General features: G+C 41.4%; 1 protein-coding gene across 1 annotated transcript; it reads right to left on the reverse strand.

Moving 5' to 3' along the window:
* Nucleotides 1-21,008: 21,008 nt before the first annotated feature.
* LOC145109387 (BTB/POZ domain protein) lies at nt 21,009-24,251 on the reverse strand. Its single transcript, XM_079046523.1, has 2 exons — nt 23,460-24,251; nt 21,009-22,002 (listed from the first exon to the last, which is right to left on the reverse strand). Exons 1-2 carry the CDS (start codon nt 24,114-24,116, stop codon nt 21,091-21,093), a joined length of 1,569 nt encoding a protein of 522 aa, XP_078902649.1. The 5' UTR covers nt 24,117-24,251; the 3' UTR covers nt 21,009-21,090.

Genomic DNA, 24,251 nt, shown 5'->3' on the forward strand with positions numbered 1-24,251 from the left:
CACCTCTATGGGTGGAGAGCTTGGAGGCTTGGAGTCAGGAGCTAGACCAACCCATCCCCTACAATGGAGACCAAGGTTTCTACAACGTGAACGAAGGAAGCACTGCGGACAGGGTCCTGCCTATTCTAGTCCGCAGGGTTGCTCAAAACGAGATTCAGGGGAGAACCGCCCTTAACCGAATTGCTGAGATAGTCACCCACGCAAGAATGAGTGACATCAACATCCGTCGTCTGAAAGATGCTAACGAGAGGACTCAAAGTGACCGCGAGTCTCTACTTCAGGCACTAGCTGAGACTAGGGCGGAAGTCATAGAGTACCGCGTACGCCAGCGAGTGTACGAGCGGCGCCTACTTGACATGGAACGCCAACTGGCAGACCTGAGGGTCCGCCCGAGGGGTAACCATCGCCGGTAGAAGATGTCGACTCACCTTTCTCTTTTGGTTAAGGAATAGTCTTTCTTTTCCGTGCTCTATGGAGCACTTGTCTGTAAAATATTCCTAGCTTTTAAAAGTACTCTAACTAAACTTCTAAACTGTCAACCTTTTTCCCCTATGGTATGATGCAAGACCTACAGTTAGGTCGTTTTCCAAGAACTTATTACATCAATAATACCAGTGGTATTTGCAGTTATCTAATCTGTTGGAAAAATCTATACTCTTGTGTTTCTCTACTCTTCTACTGCACTTCTATTTCAAAACATACACTCATTCAACTGTTGGACTATGGCGATTTAGCCTATGGATCACTCTCACTATGCTTACAATTGATTCTCACTATTATCATCATTCCTATCAACTTTCAGTAAAAGATGCCGCCTCGTCCGCGTCCGACCAGGGGTAGACCTGCAACCCAAACTCCAGTACCACCACCTCCTCCTGTAATCGATACGGCGGCTCTGAATGCTGCTGTAGCTGCGGCTGTAGCAACGGCCATGGCTTAATATCACTCCACCGGTGCCAGCGGAGGTGGAACCCCTGTTAATTCTACACAAGGTGAACTCATTGGGCGCTCAAGAGAGTGCTCCTACAAGGACTTCACTAACTGTAAGCCAAAGCCCTTCAAAGGGATTGGCGGAGTCATTTCCCTCTCGCAATGGTTCGAAAAGACGGAGTCGATCTTCGAGATTTGCTCCTGCCCTGCAGCGAGTAAGGTCAAGTTTTCTGCTTGCACCTTCGAAGAAAAAGCCCTGACATGGTGGAATAGCCATGTCAGGTCACTAACTCTTGTAGTGGCTAACGACATGGGCTGGGAAACTTTGAAAGACCTCATGATCGAGGAATACTGCCCGCGGGGCAAAATCCAGAAGTTGGAACAAGAGCTGTGGAGCCTAACCATGAAGGGCACCGACATAGTTTCTTATACTGCCAGATTCAGCGAACTGGCGGCCCTCTGTCCCAACATGGTTCCCACGGAGGGAAAGAAGATAGAGAGGTATATATGGGGGTTGTTGCCTCCGGTTCAGGGGAATGTGTTAGCCTCAAACCCCACTACCTTCAATAGTGCCAAGCGATTGGCACAACCTCTCATTGACCATGGGGTCCGTACCCCGTCATCAACAACAACCCAAGTCATCTCCGAACTTTCCAAACCCGCTGACAGCAAACGGAAGTTCTGGGATGACAAGAAGAAGCAAAAAGCTGCCAAAAAGCAGCAGGTTGTGGCGGTTCATGCCGCAATAGCACCGGTCGCTGCTGCTCCGATAAAGCAGTACGTCGGGAACTTGCCAGAGTGCAACAAATGCAGCTTCCACCACAATGGACCCTGCCGAGAGTTGCAGTGTTCCAACTGCAACAAAAAGGGACACACTGTCCGCTTCTGTAGAACCCCTGCAAGGCCAATCAACCAGGTTCCAGGGTCTGGTGTGACCCAGTCTTGTTATGGATGTGGCGAAGTGGGCCACTACAAAAGGGACTGCCCCAAGGCAGGAAATGCTGGTGGAGCAGGAAGAGTTTTGGCGATAGGCCACAAGGAAGCAGTTGCTGACCCTACGGTGGTGACTGGTACGTTTCTCCTTGAAAACACTTATGCATGCATACTATTTGATAGTGGAGCGGAGAGAAGTTTCGTGAACCAGAAATTTGCACGCTTACTTAAACAACAACCCCGCACACTTAAAGAACCATTCACGGTAGAAATGGCTAATGGAAAAACTGAGAGCACTAGTAGTATATACATAGGATGTACTCTAACTCTAGATAGTCATTCATTTCCAATCGACCTCATGCCAGTCTCAATTAAAAGTTTCGATGTCATTATCGGCGTGGATTGGTTGAGTCTGCACCGTGCCGACATCATGTGCTATGAAAAGGTCGTTCGCCTTAATCTTCCGTCTAACGAAACTCTTATTATCTACGGCGACAAACCCGGCACTAGCCTTAGCATCATCTCAAGTATTCAAGCTCAGAAGTACCTACGTAAGGAATATCGTGCATTCCTTGCGCACGTCGTTGATACGAGCCAAGAAACCAAAGACCTGAAAAGCATCCCCGTAGTATGCGACTTTCCCGACATCTTTCCAGAAGAACTACCTGGGTTACCTCCGCAGCGACAAGTCGAGTTCCGAATCGACTTAGTTCCAGGAGCTATCCCAGTAGCCGAGGCGCCCTACCGTCTAGCACCAGCGGAGATGCAGGAACTATCCGGTCAACTTAACGAACTGCTCAGCAAGGGCTTTATAAGACCAAGCTTCTCACCCTGGGGAGCCCCGGTCTTGTTCGTCAAAAAGACAGACGGATCGTTTCGTATGTGCATCGACTATAGGGAGCTCAACAAGCTAACGGTTAAAAATCGTTACCCTCTGCCTCGCATAAACGATTTGTTTGACCAACTGCAAGGGGCGTCGTACTTTTCAAAGATTGATCTGAGGTCCGGGTATCACCAGTTGCGAGTGTTAGAGGAGGATGTTCCGAAGACAGCCTTCCGAACTCGTTACGGACACTACGAGTTCGTAGTGATGCCATTCGGATTGACCAATGCCCTCGCAGTATTCATGGACTTGATGAATAGGGTATGCCGTCCTTACTTGGATCAGTTTGTCATCATCTTCATCGATGATATACTTATCTACTCTCGGAGTGAGGAGGAGCATAGTAATCATCTGCGACAAGTCCTAGGAACCCTACGATCGGAGAAGCTCTATGCTAAGTTGTCTAAATGCGAATTTTGGATCCGAAGAGTCGAATTCTTAGGACACGTGGTTAGCGAAGAAGGAATCCACGTGGACCCGTCCAAAATTAAGGCTATTGAGAACTGGTCAGCGCCGAAGACGCCTACCGAAATTCGTCAATTTTTAGGCCTCGCTGGCTACTACCGCAGATTTATACAGAACTTCTCTCGAATTGCGAAACCCCTTACGACATTGACCCAGAAAGGCGTGGCCTTCGATTGGGGAGAGAAACAAGAGAAGGCATTCCAAACGCTCAAGCGAGCCTTGTGCACCGCACCAATACTATCCCTCCCCGAAGGAATAGAAGACTTCGTAGTCTACTGCGATGCGTCAAATCAAGGGCTCGGATGTGTTCTGATGCAACGAGGTAAGGTCATCGCCTATGCCTCAAGGCAGCTAAAGACACATGAAGTAAACTACACCACACACGATCTTGAGCTAGGAGCAGTGGTGTTTGCTCTAAAGATCTGGAGACACTACCTGTATGGTACAAAAAGCACGATCTTTACAGACCACAAAAGCCTACAACACATCTTCAATCAGAAGGAACTCAATATGAGGCAACGACGGTGGGTCGAGCTACTCAATGACTACGAATGTGAAATTCGTTATCATCCGGGTAAAGCCAATGTAGTAGCAGACGCCCTAAGTCGGAAAGAATATTATGGTCGAAGAATCAAATCACTGACTATGACTATCTATTCACATCTGTCCACACAAATTAAGGAGGCTCAGATCGAAGCTTTGAAACCTGAAAATGTGGCGGGTGAATCCCTGCGAGGGATGGAGAAGAACCTAGAAGTCAAGGGTGGCGGAGCCTTATTTCTCATGGACCGGATCTGGACACCGAAACACGGTGGTTTCATAGACTTGGTCATGACCGAGGCGCACAACACTAGATATTCTGTCCACCCAGGTTCAGATAAGATGTATCTGGATCTTAAAAAGTTGTATTGGTGGCCTAGCATGAAAGCAGAGATTGCTACCTTCGTGAGTAAATGCCTTACTTGCGCCAAGGTCAAGGTCGAATACCAGAAACCTTCAGGTCTACTTCAGCAGCCGGAGATACCTGAGTGGAAGTGGGAGCGGATCATTATGGATTTCATAACCAAGTTGCCCAAGACAACGGGTGGACTTGATACCATATGGGTCATCGTCGACAGATTGACCAAGTCCGCACACTTCCTGCCCATCAAAGAAACCGACAAGATAGAGAAGCTCACAAGAACATACATTAGGGAGATAGTACGACTGCATGGTGTTCCTATATCCATTATCTCCGACAGAGACAGTAGATTCACTTCGAGGTTCTGGCAGTCACTACAAAGCTCCTTAGGAACGAGGCTGGACATGAGTACAGCCTACCATCCACAGACCGACGGACAAAGTGAGAGAACTATCCAAACCTTAGAAGATATGTTGCGAGCCTGTGTGATCGACTTTGGAAAGGCGTGGGATACTCACTTACCCCTCATCGAATTTTCCTACAACAACAGTTATCACACGAGCTTAAAGGCTGCACCATTTGAAGCCCTCTATGGCCGAAAGTGCAGATCCCCTCTGTGCTGGGCTGAGGTGGGTGATACCCAATTAGCTAAAGGACGAGTTCCTGGCAGCACTCTCACGGGTCCAGAGATCATTCGAGAAACGACAAAAAAGATCGTTCAGATTCGGGAACGACTGAAAGCCTCCAGAGACCGACAGAAAAGCTACGCAGACAAACGAAGGAAACCTTTGGAATTTCAGGTGGGAGACCGGGTCCTTTTGAAAGTCTCACCCTGGAAGGGCTTGATACGCTTCGGAAAGCGTGGAAAGCTAAATCCAAGATACATAGGACCTTTCGAGATTCTTGCACGAATCGGCCCTGTAGCTTACAAACTCAATCTACCGCGCGAACTCAGTAACATACATTCTACATTCCACGTCTCGAACTTGAAAAAGTGGCTGTCCGACGAGACTCTTGTAATTCCACTCGACGAGATCGAGATCAACGAGAGCCTCAACTTCGTGGAAGAACCTGTAGAGATCTTGGACCGCGAGGTCAAGCGAACGAAGCAGAGCCGCATCCCGATAGTGAAGGTTCGCTGGAACGCCAAGCGAGGACCGGAATTCACTTGGGAGCGCGAGGATCAAATGAAATTAAAATATCCTCATCTTTTCGCTTAGTTATTTGTAGCTACTTTATTGTTTAAACTCTAATTTCGGGACGAAATCCCCTCTAACGGGGGGATGATGTGACAACCCGAAATTTCTAACTTATACTTTCTTCATTTTTATCAAAGTTAGCCTCGTTTTTGCTATTTTGTAATGAAGTTTCGGGTCTATATAAGTGCATTAGGCTTAGTATAATCAAGATATGAGTCTTAGGAAGGGTTAGAATGTGTGTAGCATCACAAAATCGGGCCAAACACACCAAGCAAGGTGTGTGCGGCCAGCCAGCCGCACATAGCCGACCGCACACCCTCCTAGCCTCACACTCCAGCCTATATAAAGGCCCCTAAGTCAACCTTACACCCTTTTCCCACTCCTTCAAAGCTGGAACATTTTCTCTCTAGAGTTCTTCAAGTTTTCTTCTCCAATCGGCAACACCTTAGAAGGCCTTTTCCTCGAGTTTGATCCATGAAAACATCGTGTTAAGATGATAGTCATGTGTGTACGGCCGCACACACATCATGTGTGACCGCACACACATCTTTTTGGTCCTAAAATGGACTTACACACTCCTTTAAGCATAGCAACGACAAAAACACCTTCATAGGATCATCCCCAAGCCTTGGAAAATCGATTTGGGCACTTTTAGGTGGGAGTGTACGACTGCACACAGGTCTGGCCGCACACAGGCCTGGCCGCACACTCTGGCCGCACACTCACAAAGGTTGAGTTTGGTGGCCTTACACTCAAATCTAAGTCCCTACACTCATTTAGGGACTTCAAGGGGTGTTTGTAACACTTGATTCTAGGTGTTTTCATGTCCCTAAGGCGTGTCCAAGTGTCGATTAGTGGTTATATACCCTAAGTGTATTCATTTATGTGCTATTACATGAAAATAGGATTCGTTTGTGCTCAGGACTTCAATTGACACCCGGCGATCCTATATCGACCTTTCATTCGAGTTACTCACTGCAGGTGAGTTCATACCCCTTAATCAACCTTTCAAATGTTTTAAATGCTTTTGTGGGGGGGGGAATACAATTTGAATCAAACTAGTTATAATATCAATCACATGTGATAACTTGCAAACAAATGGATTTTCTATACTTTTAACTGCTTTATCAACAAAACTACTTCAAAATGGTTATCAAACTCTTTTACATATTAAACTGTTTATAAAACTTATTCTTGATTATCAAATCCTTAATTTCAACTCTTTAAACTTATATGTTGCCAAACCATGTCTAATGTGTATATAGTTATATAAGTAAGGTTTGAAGGACTTAGGACTGATAACACACTTTATTTCATGTTCCTTGTTTGGTTGTGGACTTAGAGTACCCTGTTGTTTGTCCGACTGTCGTTTGATCCTTAGTTATATATCATGTATATATGTGTAGATATAAAGCTTTTACTTCAGTTCCGACCCTTTGGGTAACAAAGGTGTATATGCTAAGTTACTTATATAACATTACTAGTAAACTATAATAGGTATAGTTTAGGAGTATACTACTCGCTATCTCTAATACTATGAAACATATAAGGAGTCAGTTCATACATGAGTCAATACATACTGTAAACAATACATACACTACACTATATAACTAATACATACTATTCATACACACTAAACTCTATACTAAAGAAGCCACTATGATGAGGATTAGGAGAGAACATACACTACACTAGTACAAGGAACACATACACACTATAACTTAAATGTGAGGCACTACTTCGGGGCATGGCAACTCTGTCATGGCTCGAATTGTAACCAGAGTCTTCTGAAGGAAGAGCGTGAATTCGTGTATAGATCTATACTGGACTGACCGTCCTACACCTTGCTGCTAGCTACAGTGGGACCTGCAGGTCTTCGGGTGATGAATGTCATACCATCTCGACGTCTTCGAGCGTCGTGTTTTACTAAGGTCGATCAAGCATGGTTACAATTATATCACATTATACCTAAAATTAACAATTGGTTTAAGGTAGTTAATACAGAAGTAGTCACTAGGGTATAATACTACAGTACTTCGTTAATTACCCATTACACTTACTTTGTGATTCTTCTCACATAAACAGTAATACAAGAACTATGCTTGATTAGGTAGACATATCCATATCTACTAAAATCATCAGTAAAAGTCACATAGAACCGATTAGCATCTCTTGTGGCGGTTCTGAAGGGTCCACACACATCCGTGTGTATGAGGTCCAACAAACCTTCACCCCTAGCACAAGTGCCAGTAAAAGGTGACTTTGTCATTTTACCAAGCAAACAAGATTCACAACTGTCATCTGACTTTAGGTCAAATGACTCCAAGACTCCATCCTTTTGGAGTTGGCCTATGCATTTCTTGCTTACATGTCCAAGACGACAATGCCATAAGGATGCTTTATCTAAGCTAGTGGAAGAGTTAATACACAATACATTATTTCCTAGATTATCTACAACAGATACAGTTTCATACACGCCATCACAAGGTAATGCTTTAAAATAAAGAACATTATTAAAGAAAGCATCAATACCACCATTATTATTATCAAAATAAAAGGTAAAACCTTGTTTATACAATGCATGAAAGGAAATAACATTTCTTGCCATTTCTGGCGAATAATAACATTTATTCAAATCTAATGTAAACCCACTATTGAGCAATAAGGAATAAACTCCTATCTTGGTGACAGGTGAAACTTTCTTGTTCCCCATGATCAAGTTTATCTTTCCATGCTCCACATTCTCACTTCCTTTTAGTCCCTGCAAATCAGAACATATGTGAATTCTACAACCTATATCAAGGACCTAAGACTTAGAATGAGGTGAGTTATTAGAAAATATAGTGTATATACCTGCATGGTTGGGTTTTACTTTCCCATCCTTCACATCTTGCTGGTACTTTGGGCAGTTTCGCTTCCAGTGTGACTTTTCATGGCAATAGAAGCATTCAGCCTCATTAGGGTTAGCAGAAGGAGTGACAAAACCTTTCTTGGTTTTGCTTGAAGAGGAGCCTTCAAGGGTCTTACCCTTGGTACCCTTAGAAGGGTTCTTTCTCTTCTTCCCTTTGCCATGCCCGATTGCCAAGACATTGGCCGCAGTTGGAGTAGGAGGAGTAGGAACACCCGACTTGCCTTTAAGACTACTTTCTGCAGTCTTTAAAAGCCCTTGAAGTTTACTAAGTGTAACTTCTTCCTTGTTCATGTGGTATGTCATTCTAAATTGATCATAACATGAAGGTAAGGAGTGCAAAATGATATCTATTGCCATCTCCTCAGGAAAGTCAACATTTAGTTTCTTCAAACGATCCACAAACCTTTGCATTTTCTACATGTGGGCCGTGATGGTCTCACCATCCTTCATTCGGGTAGTTATCATGGAGGAGATAATTTCATACCTTTCTTGACGAGCACTTTGATGGTAGCGGTCCATCAAATCCATGTACATCTCAAAAGGGTAGTGGTCCTCATAGGACTTTTGGAGCTCAGCTGTCATAGTGGCCATCATGATGCATGCTACCTTAGTAGCATCCCTTTCATGTGCCTGAAATGCAGCAATCTCCTCTGGAGTAGCAGTTGAATCATCAATCTCCTTTAGCTCCTTATCAAGGACATATTCTTTATCCTCATAACGAGTGACCATCCTGATATTTCTGATCCAATCCATAAAGTTGGATCCATCAAAGATGACTCTCCCACAAAGATTCATGAGAGAGAAGGAGCCAGTAGGGTTTGAGCCAGAAGCATTGTTATTGGACGACATCTGAAAAGAAGAAAGAATAGATTAGATTAGATATAAAGATAGTCCTTAATAATACACCCAAATGTAATATTAAGGCTAGGACCCAACACAATATTTTATAACTTAGAAGAGGGATGTCGTAATCTAAGCTATAAGATATTTGAAGGTAGGTGAATGACGATTCACCAATTTCCACCATGAAAAACGAAATATTTAATTAGGTTTTAATTGGTTTAGAAACTCCTAGATTCTTTGAGATTCATTGAACTTTTCAATGGCATGTTTCAATCTCGAGTGTTCCCTTCAAGTTTTGTGACTGGGATGTCGAGGATCACAAAACAAGGTGTGAAGTAACCATGCAAATTACTTGGTACCCTTAATGTACTACCCCTCAATCGATGTGTCGGTTAACCATACACGCTCCATCGATACTATGATAAGCATTAAGTAACCCTTTGCCTACCTTGATAAGTCCAGGTTCGTGTGCCGGTTAACCACACACGCTCCACTAACGACTTAATCAAAGTGCAAAGTGTAATTTCATGGGTTAGCACCTTATTCATATTTTCCTAAAGTAACTAAGATTGGGAATTTAATTAGGGTTTAGTTACTTTAGTATATTCATCATACTTAAATGAGAATTATAGTCCTTGTCCTACCTTTTCGGCTAACGACCCTCCACCGATCAAGGAAGCGGTGGGTGAGAATGGACACCCATTAAGTTGCCATTTTATAGGCAACAACCTTATACCCCCCTTATAGACCGGCTTCGTGAATGAGGCCTACTAATGGTAAGAAGACTTTGTTCTTATATATATATATATATATATATATATATATATATATATATATATATATATATATATATATATTATTAACTTATAATATTATAAAGTATAAGGGTTGAATTTTAACAATTAAAATTCTAAGGGTTGGAACTAAAGTTTTAATATGACTTTACTTGTTCCAAAACTTGAGGGCAAGTTTTATAAACTTTCAAAACTTTACATTTCTCATAACTTATGAGTTAATTGATTATTAAAATGAAGACTCTTCATTTTTATAACTCATGTGTTCTTATAATTGTTTTTAATTAAAGTGTGACCTTTGGTTTTCCATAACTTGAGGACAAGTTATGGACTCCATTAAAACACATAATGATCAAGAATTAAACTACCAAGGAGGTTACAAATAATTCCTATGATCATCTAATCTCATAAGTTCAAGAACATGATTATCAATAATTTCAAGAATCATAAATAACTTATATAAAACTTGTATTTTTTTATAATAGCCATTGTAAATGGATTAGCATAAACATTACACCATCTAAAACAAGTTTTATAACACCAAAACAGTTTAGGGTAATGTTTCTAGTCCATTTCCAGCAGCAAAACTCGAAAATCTGGACACTGCAGCCTCTTTTCGTCGAGTGCATGAACAGACTCGACGAGTAGCATGCATTTCTTCATGGAATCGTCGAGTCCCCCCATGGACTTGGCGAGTTCATACGTGCAGTGAACAAAAAATTCAATTTTCAAGTAATTTGCATCAAGTATCAAGTAAACAAGCCTAGGCTCTGATACCACTGAAGGGTTTTGAGCATTCTAACACTCCTATGGTGTACATGCAACCCTAGAAACCTTGGATCTATGTTTGACTAAGATACATGCAAATAATTATTTTCCAAGGTTCTTATCCTAACTAGCATGGCATGGGGTACTTGAATCAAATAAAGCTAGTAGAATTACTTACCTTGTAGTTGTAGTTGATTGCTTGGAGTTTGAGAGCCTAGCACCAATAGTGTGCATGCCTCAAATGGAAGTCATAAATCACCACAAACTTGGAAACTTAAGAGAATAGTCACAACCTTCTTGAAATCGGCCCTCTTAGTTTACACACATCAACTAGTGCAATTTCAAGAACCAAAGCCTCCTTTATATAGTGTGGTGGATTAGGGTTACATCCATGTAAACCCTAATACCCATGTCTTTTCATTTCCATGAGATCCATGGGTTAAAGCTCCATGGAGTACCCATGGACTTTCCATGCAGGCCTAGCCCATTCCAAATAAGCATTAGCCCACACTATATAAATACAAGAGCCCATATTTAATTAGTCATACTTTTGATCTCTTAATTAATTCTAAATTAATTATAGATCAACACTAATTAAATAATATGATTTTACATTAATATATTAGAACTTATAATATATTAATAAATCATAACTTATACTATCCTCAAAAGATTATCCGTAAATTGTTCGGGTGAAGTGCAACCCAAATGGACCATGCCGGGTCGGGTCAAGTACATCCAAATATGGTTATGGACTTAGACACTATCTCCAACAGCGATGTGTACGATTAGTCGGAGCCAGTAAGTAGACCCCAAAATACCATACAGTTATTTGATATTGTGATATGTTAAAGCAGCATGCTAGTGATAGGCTAGGGATCTTCAGGAATTTCATGATAGAATTGCCTGATTATATGATGCCTAATAGCCTAGGGATTTCCTCATATGAGATTGACATCATTACTGTAGTTGCTTAGTGTATGCATCACGGTCGTACATAACTAAGATCTTATAGCCTGAGAATACTTAGTTTGGCCTTTTTTCCTGTTCTTGTCTGATGAAGGGCTTAGGGTAGGATCAGATATTAGAATGTCTATAGCGTCCAGCGTTATGTATGGCTAGCATACACTAGTGTTGCAGGGTTGGTGGAAGTTTCATGGATGGGTTGTATGAGGGCCAGTCGGCCAGTTGTGAGATATTTAGCCTTCCTCTAGGAGTGAGGATTGAGCGCTCGTATATGTTTATGTATATGGTTAGGGCGTTGTGATGATACTTGAGACAAATATGGGTAGGTGTGGAAGGTAGTATAGGCCCGTACTACTGAAAGAACAGGACTCATACGCGTAGCAAGGAAGTCACAACCCCTAGGGTTTTGTTGGGAGTTGGTTCCCTGTTATTATATGGAATGTCTGATATCTTCCTGGTATTTTTTCAGTATGGTGGTTACGAGGAGATTTGTGACCGGATCCTGGTCAAGATCAGGAGAGGGCAGTCAGGGTGGATCAGCAGTACCCGAGACCATTGGTCATATGAGACCAGATGAGTTGGATACCAGGATCCGGGAGATCCTGCATAATGAGGTTGTTACATTTTTCAGGGTTGAGTTGCCGGAGTTGTTTGGGTCTATCAACTATCAAGACCGCCATGGTTGAGTAATTTGTTGAGCGTTATGCAGCCCTTACTGAGTCGGCTGTCGCGGCAGCTACTGCAGCTATAACTGGGGCAGGTGGTGGAGCCGGTCGGGCTTTTCAGTACTGGGACTTCGATAATACGAAGCCCCTGACTTTCGATGGGATTCAGGACCCGATCATAGCCATGAGGTGGCTATCTGATGTGGAGGGATGTTTCTTCACATGCTCATGTCCTACTGACCAGAAGGTCAGGTGTGCTCTAAACCTGCTAAGGTCCGGAGCGAAGGACTGGTGGAGATTGATGACGGGGTCGTATTCTAACGAGCAGAGAGATGTGGTTACTTGGGATCAGTTCAGGGAGATGTTCTGTGCTCTCTATATTCCGCGGGTTGAGCGGGAGAGGCTGTCACAGGAGTTTTTGGAGTTGAGACAGGGTACGGAGTCGGTGACGGAGATCACCTGTATGTTCATTGAGAGGGCGATATTTTGCCCGGAGTTTGCTTCCGAGCAGGCTTAGATGACTCGTTATCTGAGCATGCTCAAGACTGACATCAGACAGTTCGTCGCTACTCAGCGTTGTGATACATTGTTGGAGTTATAGGAGTCCGCTAGGCAGCGTGAAGTTGAGCTTGAGTTACAGTTTAGAGAGTAGAGGCAGGCCCCGTCGTAATCAAAGCAGGCACCGAAGCGGTCCAAGACCGCTGATTCTCGATCTGGAGGCCAGTGCGGCCGTACTTGTAGGAAGTGTGGGAAGGCTCATTCTGGGGTTTGTCGATTTAGTAATGGGTGCCACAAATGTGGCAAGGAGGAGCATTATGCGAGGGATTGTCGCCAGCCCGCCCAGGTTCCGAGTATGAGGATCTATTACCATTGTGATCAGGTTGGCCACGTGAAGGCCAACTGTCTGTTGCTCGCCACCAAGTCGGCACAGACTCCCGCACCAACTACTCTGAGGATTACTAACGGGGGTCAGGGTAGGGCAGAGCCCCCGAGGGCTCGGGGACATGCATTTCAGCTTACAGCCGAGGAGGCTAGGACAGCACCGGATGTGGTGGCTGGTATGTTTCTCTCCTTTATCTTATTGATTATATATGTTTTACGCTTATGTGTTTGTACCTATGTTAGGTACGTTTCTAGTGAACTCTCTACCTGCTCTTGTATTATTTGACTCTGGAGTAAGTCGGTCATTTGTCTCTCGCTCGTTTAGTAGGTGGTTCGGTTTTCCCTTAGGAGAGCGAGAGTGTATGGAGTATCCTTCCCGATTGACTTGGTTCTTATTCCCATGGGGGATGTTTGCGTTATAGTGGGTATGGACTGGCTGAGTCGTTTCGGTGCCATGATCGACTGCGAGAGTCAACGTGTGGTAGTTCGAACCCCAAGTGGGGGAAAACTGGTTATTAATGGTGAGGGCACCAGGTTGGGATATGGGTTTTGCTCAGCTGCCAGGGATCGACAGTATATTCAGCACGGGTGTGCGGGTTATTTGGCTTATGTGGCGGATACGCGAGTCAGGGATCACGTCTCGGTTTCCGAGGTCCCAGTCGTCAGAGAGTTTGCTGATGTGTTTCCGGAGGATTTACCTGGAATGCCTCCGAAGAGGCAGGTCGAGTTTAGGATCGACCTTGTGCCAGGTGCGGCCCTTATCGCCAAGTCGTCGTACCGATTGGCACCACCAGAGATGCAGGAGCTATCATCTCAGCTATAGGAACTGTTAGGCAAGCAGTTTATTCGTCCGAGCAGCTCTCCATGGGGAGCACCGATCCTCTTCGTCAGGAAGAAGGATAGTTCACACCGAATGTGCATCGACTACCGGGAGTTGAACAAGTTAACGGTGAAGAACCGTTATCCACTCCCGAGGATAGATGATCTCTTCGATCGGTTACAGGGACCATCTTGGTTTTCCAAGATAGACTTGAGGTCCGGGTATCATCAGGTCAGAGTGAGGGAGGAGGAAGTGGAGAAGACCGCGTTCCGGACTCGTTATGGACATTACGAGTTCGTGGTGATGTCGTTTGGGCTCACCAACGCGTCGACAGTATTTATGGACCTGATGAATCGGGTGTGCAGACCGATGCTCGATCGCTCGATCATTGTGTTTATAGATGACATCTTGGTGTATTCCAAGACCATGGAGCAGCATGAGGTGCGAGAGGTTCACGAAGTGCGAGTTTTGGTTACGATAGGTTCAGTTCCTTGGACACCTCGTTAACCAGGAGTTTCTTAGGATTGGCAGAGGGTACTACAGGATATTCATACATGATTTCTCCAAGATTGCAGTACCCCTCACTCGTCTGACGAGTAAGGGGTGGATTTCTGGTGGGGCCCTGAGCAGCAGACGGCATTTAAGACCCTCAGACAGCGACTTTGCGAGGCTCCAGTCTTGACCCTCCCCGAGGGAGTGGAAGATTTTGTGGTTTTATGTGATGAATCTATCACAGGACTAGGAGCAGACCTTATGCAGAGAGGTCGAGCGATAGCCTACGCGTCGTGGTAGTTGAAGCCACATGAGACGAGATATACCACGCACGATCTGGAATTGGGAGCGGTGGTATTCGCTCTCAAGATTTGGAGACTTTATCTCTACAGGGTTCGTTGTACCATATACACGGACCACAAGAGTTTGAGACATATCATGGATCCGCCGAACCTGAACATAAGGAAGCACAGGTGGCTGGATGTAGTCAAGAACTACGAATGCGAGATCCTTTACCACCCGGGTAAAGCGAATGTGGTTGCGGACGCCCTGAGCCGCAAGTCTACTGGATCTTCTGTCCCAGCGGCATGTATGAGGATAGCAGTGGATTCTCCACTAGTGGGATTGATCCGAGAGGCTCATCCAGAGGGTGTACGGCAGGAGAACTGGAAGCTTGAGCGGATTAGAGGCGAGATCACCCGATTTGTGCACGATAGTCGAGGATTGTTGACCCGTTGTTGGCGGGTATGGGTTCCGATGTCTGGTGGAGTCAGACAGATTTGCGTCTGGAGCGGGTCTGGAGGAGGCTCATAAGTCTCGTTTTTCTATTCACCTGGGAGCCACCAAGATGTACCGAGATTTGCGTCTGAGTTACTGGTGGCCATGCATGAAGCGAGAGATCGCTTGGTATGTCGAGAGGTGCTTGACCTAAAGGATGGTCAAGGCCGAGTACCAGAGACCACATGGCAAGTTGCAGCCTCTGGAGGTTCCCATGTGGAAATGGGAATAGATCACGATGGATTTTATCACCAAGCTGCCGCGAACGGTAAAGGGTTTTGATGCTAGATGGGTCATCGTGGATCGATTGACCAAGAGTGCCCATTTTCTTGCCATTCAGGAGAGTTCATCGGCCGAGAAGTTGGCCGAAGTGTATATCCGCGAGATCGTTGCTTGGGTGTCGGTCTCTATTGTCTCAGACCGTGCCAGGGAGAGCATGTCAGACTCATACTAAGGACTCCTAAAGCATTCCAGATATGAGCTGAAGGCCAGGGGAGCATGCCAGACTCGTACTGAGGGCTAGTCATTACTTTCCAGTCCGAGGACTAAAGGAGCAAGCCAAACGAGAGCATGCCAGACTCATACTGAGGACTCCTAAAGCATTCCAGATACGAGCTGAAGGCCAGGGGAGCATGCCAGACTCGTACTGAGGGCTAGTCCAGTCCGAGGACTAAAGGAGCAAGCCAGACATAAGTTGTGGGCCCGTGGGGAAAGCCAGACTTATGTTGTGGGCTCACAAGCAAGCAAGATGTGAGTTGAGGGCCAGGTAGGGCATACCACACTCATATTGTGGGCTCAGGGGTAATCCAGTCTGTTATGTATGTGTATTGTCTGTTATGTATCGGTATATTGGGGGTAACTCACTAAGCCTTCGAGCTTACATTTATCGATTATTGTTTCAGGTACTTCTGATGATCGCGGGAAGGCGAAGGCGTGACCGTACACATCTTCACATGTTCTGATTTTGGTTTCTGGGATACTCTATTATGAAACTATTTTGAAAACATTTTGTAATAAGTAATGGTTTTGAATTCTTAAAAAGTTTTAAATTTTTGTGAATTTTATGGTTGTTACACCCCGGGTCTTCCTACAATACATAAACCAAATGGGTCGGCATTGGTGCCTTCGACCCATACAAATAGTGAGGAGACTCACCTAGCACTGCTGAAGGCCCGCGGATAAAGTTGTGGCTGCTGGCTGACAGATCCCCAAACTGTCAGTCATCAAAACAACACCCAATTAATAATTGGGTTCCAACACATAGCAATAAATACACACTTGGGGTAAAAGTACCATTTTACCCCTAACCTAGCTTAGTCCAAGACCAAGGCCCAAACTCACACTCTGAAGGCCCAAAAGCCAAATAATCAACCAAGGCCCAACATATGGCCCAATTTTCCAAATTGGGCCCAAACCTCTACATGGTCTTACCTTAAGGCCCAACCATTTATTCTATCCAAACACTTAGCATTCTGATGGTCCAATATCTCATAATCATCAAGGCCCAATTATGGCCTACCTATGGCCCAATTTTCCAAATTTGACCCAAGCCTTTCCAATAGGCCTTATCTTAAAATCCAATAATTTCCTTAGTCCATAAACTTGTTTCGAATTGGCCCACGAATGCCCACAGCAATTTAGTCCAAGAAATGGCCCAACAAGAACCCAAACATAATTAGGGTTTCGCATAAAATGACGATTAGGGTTAAGTGTTCTTACTTAACCCATTAAGCCCATCATCCCACTAGGCCAAACATACAATGTAACCGGGCATAAGTCATAACTTCGATCCACTGCTCCAAACGCGGGTCTCGGCAATCCAAAACTAACATCTCCAAAAATTAGGGTTTTCTTAACCCTAATTAGGGTTTTTAACCCAAGCACATGCCAATTGGTCAAACGGTTAGGCTTTTAGATCAATTAGGGTTTCATTAGGTCAACTAGGGTTTCATTAGGCCAGGCACCCCACCCACTACCACCTCGGGTAGTGGTGGTCAACGGCGGCAGCCACCACCTCATGGTGGTGGTGAAGGTGGAGGCTGGTGGCGACATGAAGTGGCAGCCACCACCTCATGGTGGTGGTGACGGGTTTTTCCGGCCAAATAATGTTCATACAAGATAACACCACCAGAACACGCCTAAATACACAATAAAACACATACACACACAGCCACCTTCCATGATAGTTGGTGGCGACGGGAGATGGCCGCAAGCGGCAGCCACCATAGCTAGCGGCCATGGTGGTTATTTTTCTTATTCTCCGACCAACAACACACACACATATCCAAGGACCACCGCGACACACCTTCACGTGAGCACACACACACACACTGCAGGTCCCTCCTCACGGTGGTGAATCTCAACCGGAACAACTAAAAGGTGGGTGGTACGAGCGGCGGTGGCGGCTAGTTGTTGTGGAACAAGGTCATGAGCGAGAGGTGTCCGGACAGCACCGGTAACTGTTGTGCGTGGCTGAGGATGGCGACATAAAGAAAGAAGGAGAAGAAAGGTGGCGGAAAGACGGGAACATGCACACCCGACTCCTATGTCGTCGACTTGCTCTCGCCGGAGGAGATGGCAGCTGCGACGCACGGTGGTGATAGTAACCAAAAAGGGATGGCAGCGTCGGAGGTGGTTGATGTGAGGGTGGTGGCTAAATAGTGATGTTCTAGGGTTAGGGTTTGAGAAGGTGGTGGGTTTATACCCGCTCATAAGAGATCTTTGCCCATAATACACTTTCAGCCCCTCCATGTCAATTCTTTTCAATTTAAGTACATAATTCACCATACACCCCCTGACTTCTGAAAATCTTTACAATATAAATCCCGGAATTACATTTTAACCCCCGAAAATCCAAATTATATTATTTGGCTCCCCAAAACCAACACCACGCTAATTATTATGGATTTTAGGGCTACTATAAAATAATATAAAATATAAATTTACATCTTGAGGCTCAGAGTTTATTATTTAATTACTCAATTTCAAACGGAATGTTACAGTATGACTCTCATAAATTTTTGGATGCTTTTAATTTCAAAAGCGGTTATGTTTGACCCTATTCTTTTCCATCGTTGTCATAAAAATCATCTGATAATAGTTAAAACATGTTGATGAAATCATATTGGATCTATTAATAAAGAATTGTGTAGAAACTTTTCTCAAATTATAAAAGGATTTTTTGAAAGAAGTATGATGAGAAATAAATTTTTTCCAACAAAAGCATATGTTTTCTTCTATTATAATTGAACTTTGATAGAAGCCTATGGACACCTCTTTTGTCCTCTATGTATTTTTTTAAAATTCACATAAGTGTGTATGACAACATAAACCTACATTTAAGGGCACAACAATAACCTACACTTAACGGCACAACAGAAGTGTATTATTGTTTACAACATACGCATAAATTACCTCACAAATATAGTCTAAAGTATGAATATATTGTCAAAAGAAGTAAAAGAAATGATAGCGAGATTACGATAATCCATTTTGTGATATTAGATATCGGTTTTGAATGGTATGGTGAAACCAATACAATATATATATATATATATATATATATATATATATATATATATATATATAGGGTTAGGTTATTTTGTTTTTTACATTTATTGTGTGCTAGAATGCACCAATAGAATTTTGTAAATTAAATAATTATTTAATTAAATAAATATAGATATTAAATGATTTCCATAATTATATGTATATTAAATGATATCCATAATTATAATTCTCTTTTTATGGAAACTAATAAATCCATCATTAATGTCAGCAATAACATTCTTTCAGAATAAATTTGCATCTAGATTTTTATATATGAGTTCGTATTTTGTTTCAGTACTCAATCACTTAAAATACAATAAAAATGCATGGAATATGAAGAACGAGAGTGTATTCTACTAGAATACACTCTCATTCTGCTAGAATCCACTCTCATTCTTCTAGATATGAATTTATTCTGAAAGAATATTATTATTGATATTAATGACGAATTTAATTAGTTTCTATAAAAATGAGTTATAAGTATGGATAGCATTTAATATACATATAATTAATACTAAATTCCTATTGGTGTATTCTAGAGCACAATAGATGTAAAAAACATTTGAACCTATATATATATATATATATATATATATATATATATATATATATACACACACACAGAGAGCACCAAAAAGGTTGAGAACGCGAGAATAAAGTATATTCATTTGTAATTCCATGTATTCATTTGTGGAGAAATGATAAATTTTTACGCCTTTAATTTCAATTGAAGAGTACAAGCATATTCATGTTGATTGTGCGTAAAAATTTATCATTTCTCCCCAAATGAATACATGGAATCACAAATGAATATACTTGTTCTCGCGTTCTCAATATATATATATATATATATATATATATATATATATATATATATATATTACAGCCCCACCTAAGCTTAGGTACTAAAGCTTAGGTATATTACAGCTTATATATGAGAAAAGTGAATATATATTATAGTCTCACCTAAACGTAGGTACTAAACCTCATTTGAAAATACGGCGTTTTATAATCTAAATATTGCAATTAGGGATTTATAATTAACACTTGAAGCTGTAGATTCATGATTGACGCAATAATTTTGATATGGAAGCAAGAATATTGATTATCTTTGACCTTCGTGACGTTGAAAAATAGTAATGTTCACTGGGGTGAAGTAATAAACGGTAATGGAAGAAAGAAAACATAGATTGTAAAACGATAATGCAAGAAAGAAATGTTATCGGATGGTATATTTACCAAGTGAAAACCAAACCGGATAATTAACTATGTTAAAACGACATATTTAAAGGTTTAGTATATAAGATACACAATGTGTAAATTATATATATATATATATATATATATATATATATATATATATATATATATATATATATATATATATATATATATGTGTGTGTGTGTGTGTGTGTGTCAAATGTTAATTTTTGGCTTCAAAACAGCCATAAACATCTAGAATGGCCGCAGACATTTAAAAAAAAACATTTCCAACTCCTAGTTATCAAACTATCAAATCGGTTTAACTCAAACCTGTTTTCCAATAAATGATATCCGGTTCGGTTTTCGGGTTTTTAACCCGCAGCTCTAACAATATCTCTTTCTTCGTGGGCCTAAAGCCCAATATCAAGGTTATGTCTTTCAATATAAAAGACCATAAACTCTGAATCTTCCTTCCTTTTAAACAAAGTAACAAAAAAAAAACGTTATATATCAGGAAATAAATTTCGTTCATTTTATAAATATCTTCCAATGTTTTTTTCATTTATATTTATATTATTCTAAAGACAAAGATCTCATAAACTAAACAAACTGTACGAAAACTTTTATTGTTCACAATTTCCAGTAACGTTTAAGTGTCCGATGGTCCAACTATCTTCTTCCCCACACCACATGTGGTCCTGTAAACTCATTTACACTTTCTCCACACTTCGGATTCTCTATGTTTTTCATGCCATTTTGAATCTAAAAAGAAACAAATTAAATAATTAAAAGAGTAATAATTGAGTTAATGGGGTCACCATCGACATCTATATAAGGACCACATTTCAATTTATCGATAAGTCTCCGCATGCATTGCATTTGCAGCTCACATATCCACTGTCATCATGTTGCAAACTGGACCACTAAAATAACACTCGTTACGATTTATGCTCTAGTCAGATAATATCAAATAACACTGAGATTTTATATATAGATAAATAAATAATTAAAATATTCAAAAAAAACACAATCGAAACTACAAACTCTTATCAATCAAATCAAATCCACACGATTACATAATATCATTTTACAAACGAGTTAATACAAGGTCATGATTCAACATAAGGTCTAACAAACGTTCTACGCCACCAAACCTCAAAAGCCTTTTGAAGATTCGGGCAATTATCACCTAATTTCAAGAAACTACTCAACCACCCGAGCAAAATAATCTGCTGATCCTCGAGCGGGAGTGTTAATATAGTCCTCCCGATCCCCTCCTCCACCACCTTCCGATCAAACGATTTACACCCATGTTGCAACCATCTATAATCATCGATCAACGGTTGTAACCAAGTCTTTAAAAGCAAGTGCCGCGTGTCTTTACACGGTAAAACCTCCCCTCTTCCAATACCCACAAATAATCTAGCAGTAATACAGCTAACATGGTAGCGGTTCACTAGGGGAACCCTAGAGTGTAGGCCAGCCAGCTCCTGCTGGCCGGCCCACATGACTGCGAACTCATCAGCTGAGTTCCGGTCAGCTAATATATCAAGGAGCCACGACAGGTTGTCGGACTCCAACACCATTTGTTTGACCGCCGGATCTTTGATTTCCGGCGGTTGTGCTCCAAACTCCGGCGACGCCAGTTGCCGGAACAGGAGCAGTAAAGAAGTCAACAAGGCTTTGCACGATGTGTAAATAGTGTCGTGAAGGTCAACCGTGGTGGTTGACTTGTTGTTTTCACGGAGGAGTTTTGAGACGACTGTTTTCATTTCGCGGCGGCCTTTTTCTTCTGTGCTTTTGAGTACGAGGTGGAGGACGTGTGAGAGCGTGTCTTTTTGAGGTTTAGATACGTCCGATGATACGCGTTTAAGGATTGGGTTGACCCCGGTTGACTCGTGTTTGAGGTGTAAAATTGAGGATACAACACGTTCTTCTTCTTCCTCGCCTACCCATGGGACGGCTTCTAGAAACTCTAGGCATGATTCAATGCATGTTTTGAATCCGAGTACCTCCGCAACCTGAAATTAATATTTGGTTGTATTGTTAAGATGAAGGTGACGAGAGTAAAAAGACTATTTTACCCTTAAACTATCCAAGATTTACCGAGATCTTGACTGTAATATTTGGTGCAAATAGTAATTAATTCCTCTCTAACCCAATACGCCATTTTAATCCACGAAAAAATATTCCTGGCATCTTCACTTATTTCCAACTTCTATAGATTTTCAAAAACAACCCTTACATTTATAAGATTTTTACAAATTTGACCCATGTGTTTCTAACTTTCTATAGATTTTCAAAAACAACCCTTACATTTATTAGGTTTTTACAAATTTGACCCATGTGATTTTATTACAATAACTTTTCAGGTTTTATATTATTAGACAACTATAACCAAAATAAATTATTGGTATTATCGTATATGTGTCAATTACGTTGGTTTTATTTAAATTATTGTGTGTTTAGATTATTAAAATGAACTTTAAGTTTAAACAAATTTGAAAAATTAAAAAATTAAACCTAATATACATAATAAAACAAATTCAATTTATTATATAGCTTCACAAGTAACATATATTAGATACACAACATATTATACATATAAAAAAACTAAAAATTGCATAAATTCAAATTAAAGGACAAAATCGTACAATAGATACTTAAACAACATATTTAATGTTAACAAATAAGGGCTCTTTGATAGTTTGTTGATTAAATCAGATTTGACTGAGTCAATGTCAGTCAATGTTAGTCAATGTCAGATGACTGAATGTAAGAACAGAGACCGAGTCAGAGGCTTCTAAATGTAATATAAAACAGTCTGAATCTAACCAACAGCACCTAACATCATATTTGGAATTTTACTATTTCACAAAACACCATTTTTTGTTGCAAAATGGGATTTGATTTTGGGTTATAGATGACCCTAAATGAATCTTTACAATTATTTTTTGAGTAATTGCATCAATGGCATTGAAACAATATATAAAATGAATTCCATACATAATACAATCCTTTTTGTCATTTCTAACTTATGTTTGTCTTTAAAGACTTATAAAGATCAGATTTTTAGTAAACAAATTGGTCAAAGAAGATTTATCCTTAAATTCCATTGGAAAATTGTGAGCTTTTTTAATTGGGTCAACAACGAATTTAACTCCTGAGTCAACCAATCCATATATTTCCAACTACTTAAATTTATTGCAGAAACTCATTGGTCAAAGAAAAATAAAGTCTAATAATATCATCATCATCATCATCAACAACAACACTTCTTCTTCACAATTCACAAAGTAAGCAAAAATGGTATCTCAAACTATATTTTCAGTCAAGATTAAATGTAAAAAATAGATTCGTGGTTGTTTTTAAAGATCCAATATCATCATCCTATATTCATACATGTTATAACTTATAAGAAAGGGATAAATAAATCAATGGAAACAACCAAAATGTAATTAGAAAGTTAAGAAATTACCTTAAGGATTCGAAGAACCCTAGAAACACTTTGTTTGATCAACCTCTGCTTCAACTCTTTACAATACATCAACCCAACAGTCTCGACATATGTTTCAACATCTTCACAATCATCAACTTCGATACAATGGAAGCTCGGATGCTGTGCTAATAATTTCTCAGCAAAAAACGAACTATTTTCTTGAAGAACAGTCTTATGAACACTCAATTTCACAGTAAACCCCTGTCGACCTTTTAAAACCACCTTCAAATCACCTGTTCCAGGTTCACCAAACTCGATCGATACTTTTCTCGGCAAATTTTCTGTGTTTGGCCGGACGGCGGTTCTCTCGCCGACGACAGATGCAGCAAGAACAACAGGTGGTTCAAAACCGTTTTTCCGTTGATCATCGGGAACGACAGTTTGAGTTTCCGACTTTGAAGATGAACGCGATGGTTTTTTATCGAGTTCTGATGAATGTTTCTTCTGATCGGTGGGAGTTTTGGTAGGTGGAGAAGATGATGATTTGGGTTTGTTTAAAGGGTGTTGTGCTTTTAGGGTTTTTTGAAACATAACAGGAGAAGGACAACACCAGAATCCTTCTGGGGTTACAGCAATCGGCACATTTCTAATCTTCGTTTGCCCTTGTTCTACCTTCGTTAGTCTAATTTCCGCCATTTCAAGAAATTCTCAAACATTCGTGGGATTCTTCCAGAGTGTACGAAAACAGAAATCAAAACATAACCTAAACCCAAAATCAAAAGAACCCAACAAACTTACCCATTAATGTCGATTGATGAAGATTCCTTGAAA

The sequence above is a fragment of the Lactuca virosa genome, chromosome 4, assembly GCF_052849685.1.
Source record: "Lactuca virosa cultivar CGN04683 chromosome 4, Lactuca_virosa_CGN04683_v6, whole genome shotgun sequence".
Taxonomy (NCBI): domain Eukaryota; kingdom Viridiplantae; phylum Streptophyta; class Magnoliopsida; order Asterales; family Asteraceae; genus Lactuca; species Lactuca virosa.

Bases quoted from the DNA above. Each gene is read 5' to 3' on its own strand.
- LOC145109387 (XM_079046523.1), bottom strand. From the start codon at position 24,116: ATGGCGGAAATTAGACTAACGAAGGTAGAACAAGGGCAAACGAAGATT. The intron at 22,003-23,459 runs GTAATTTCTTAA...TATTAATTTCAG, and splicing joins GGGTTCTTCGAATCCTTAAG to GTTGCGGAGGTACTCGGATT.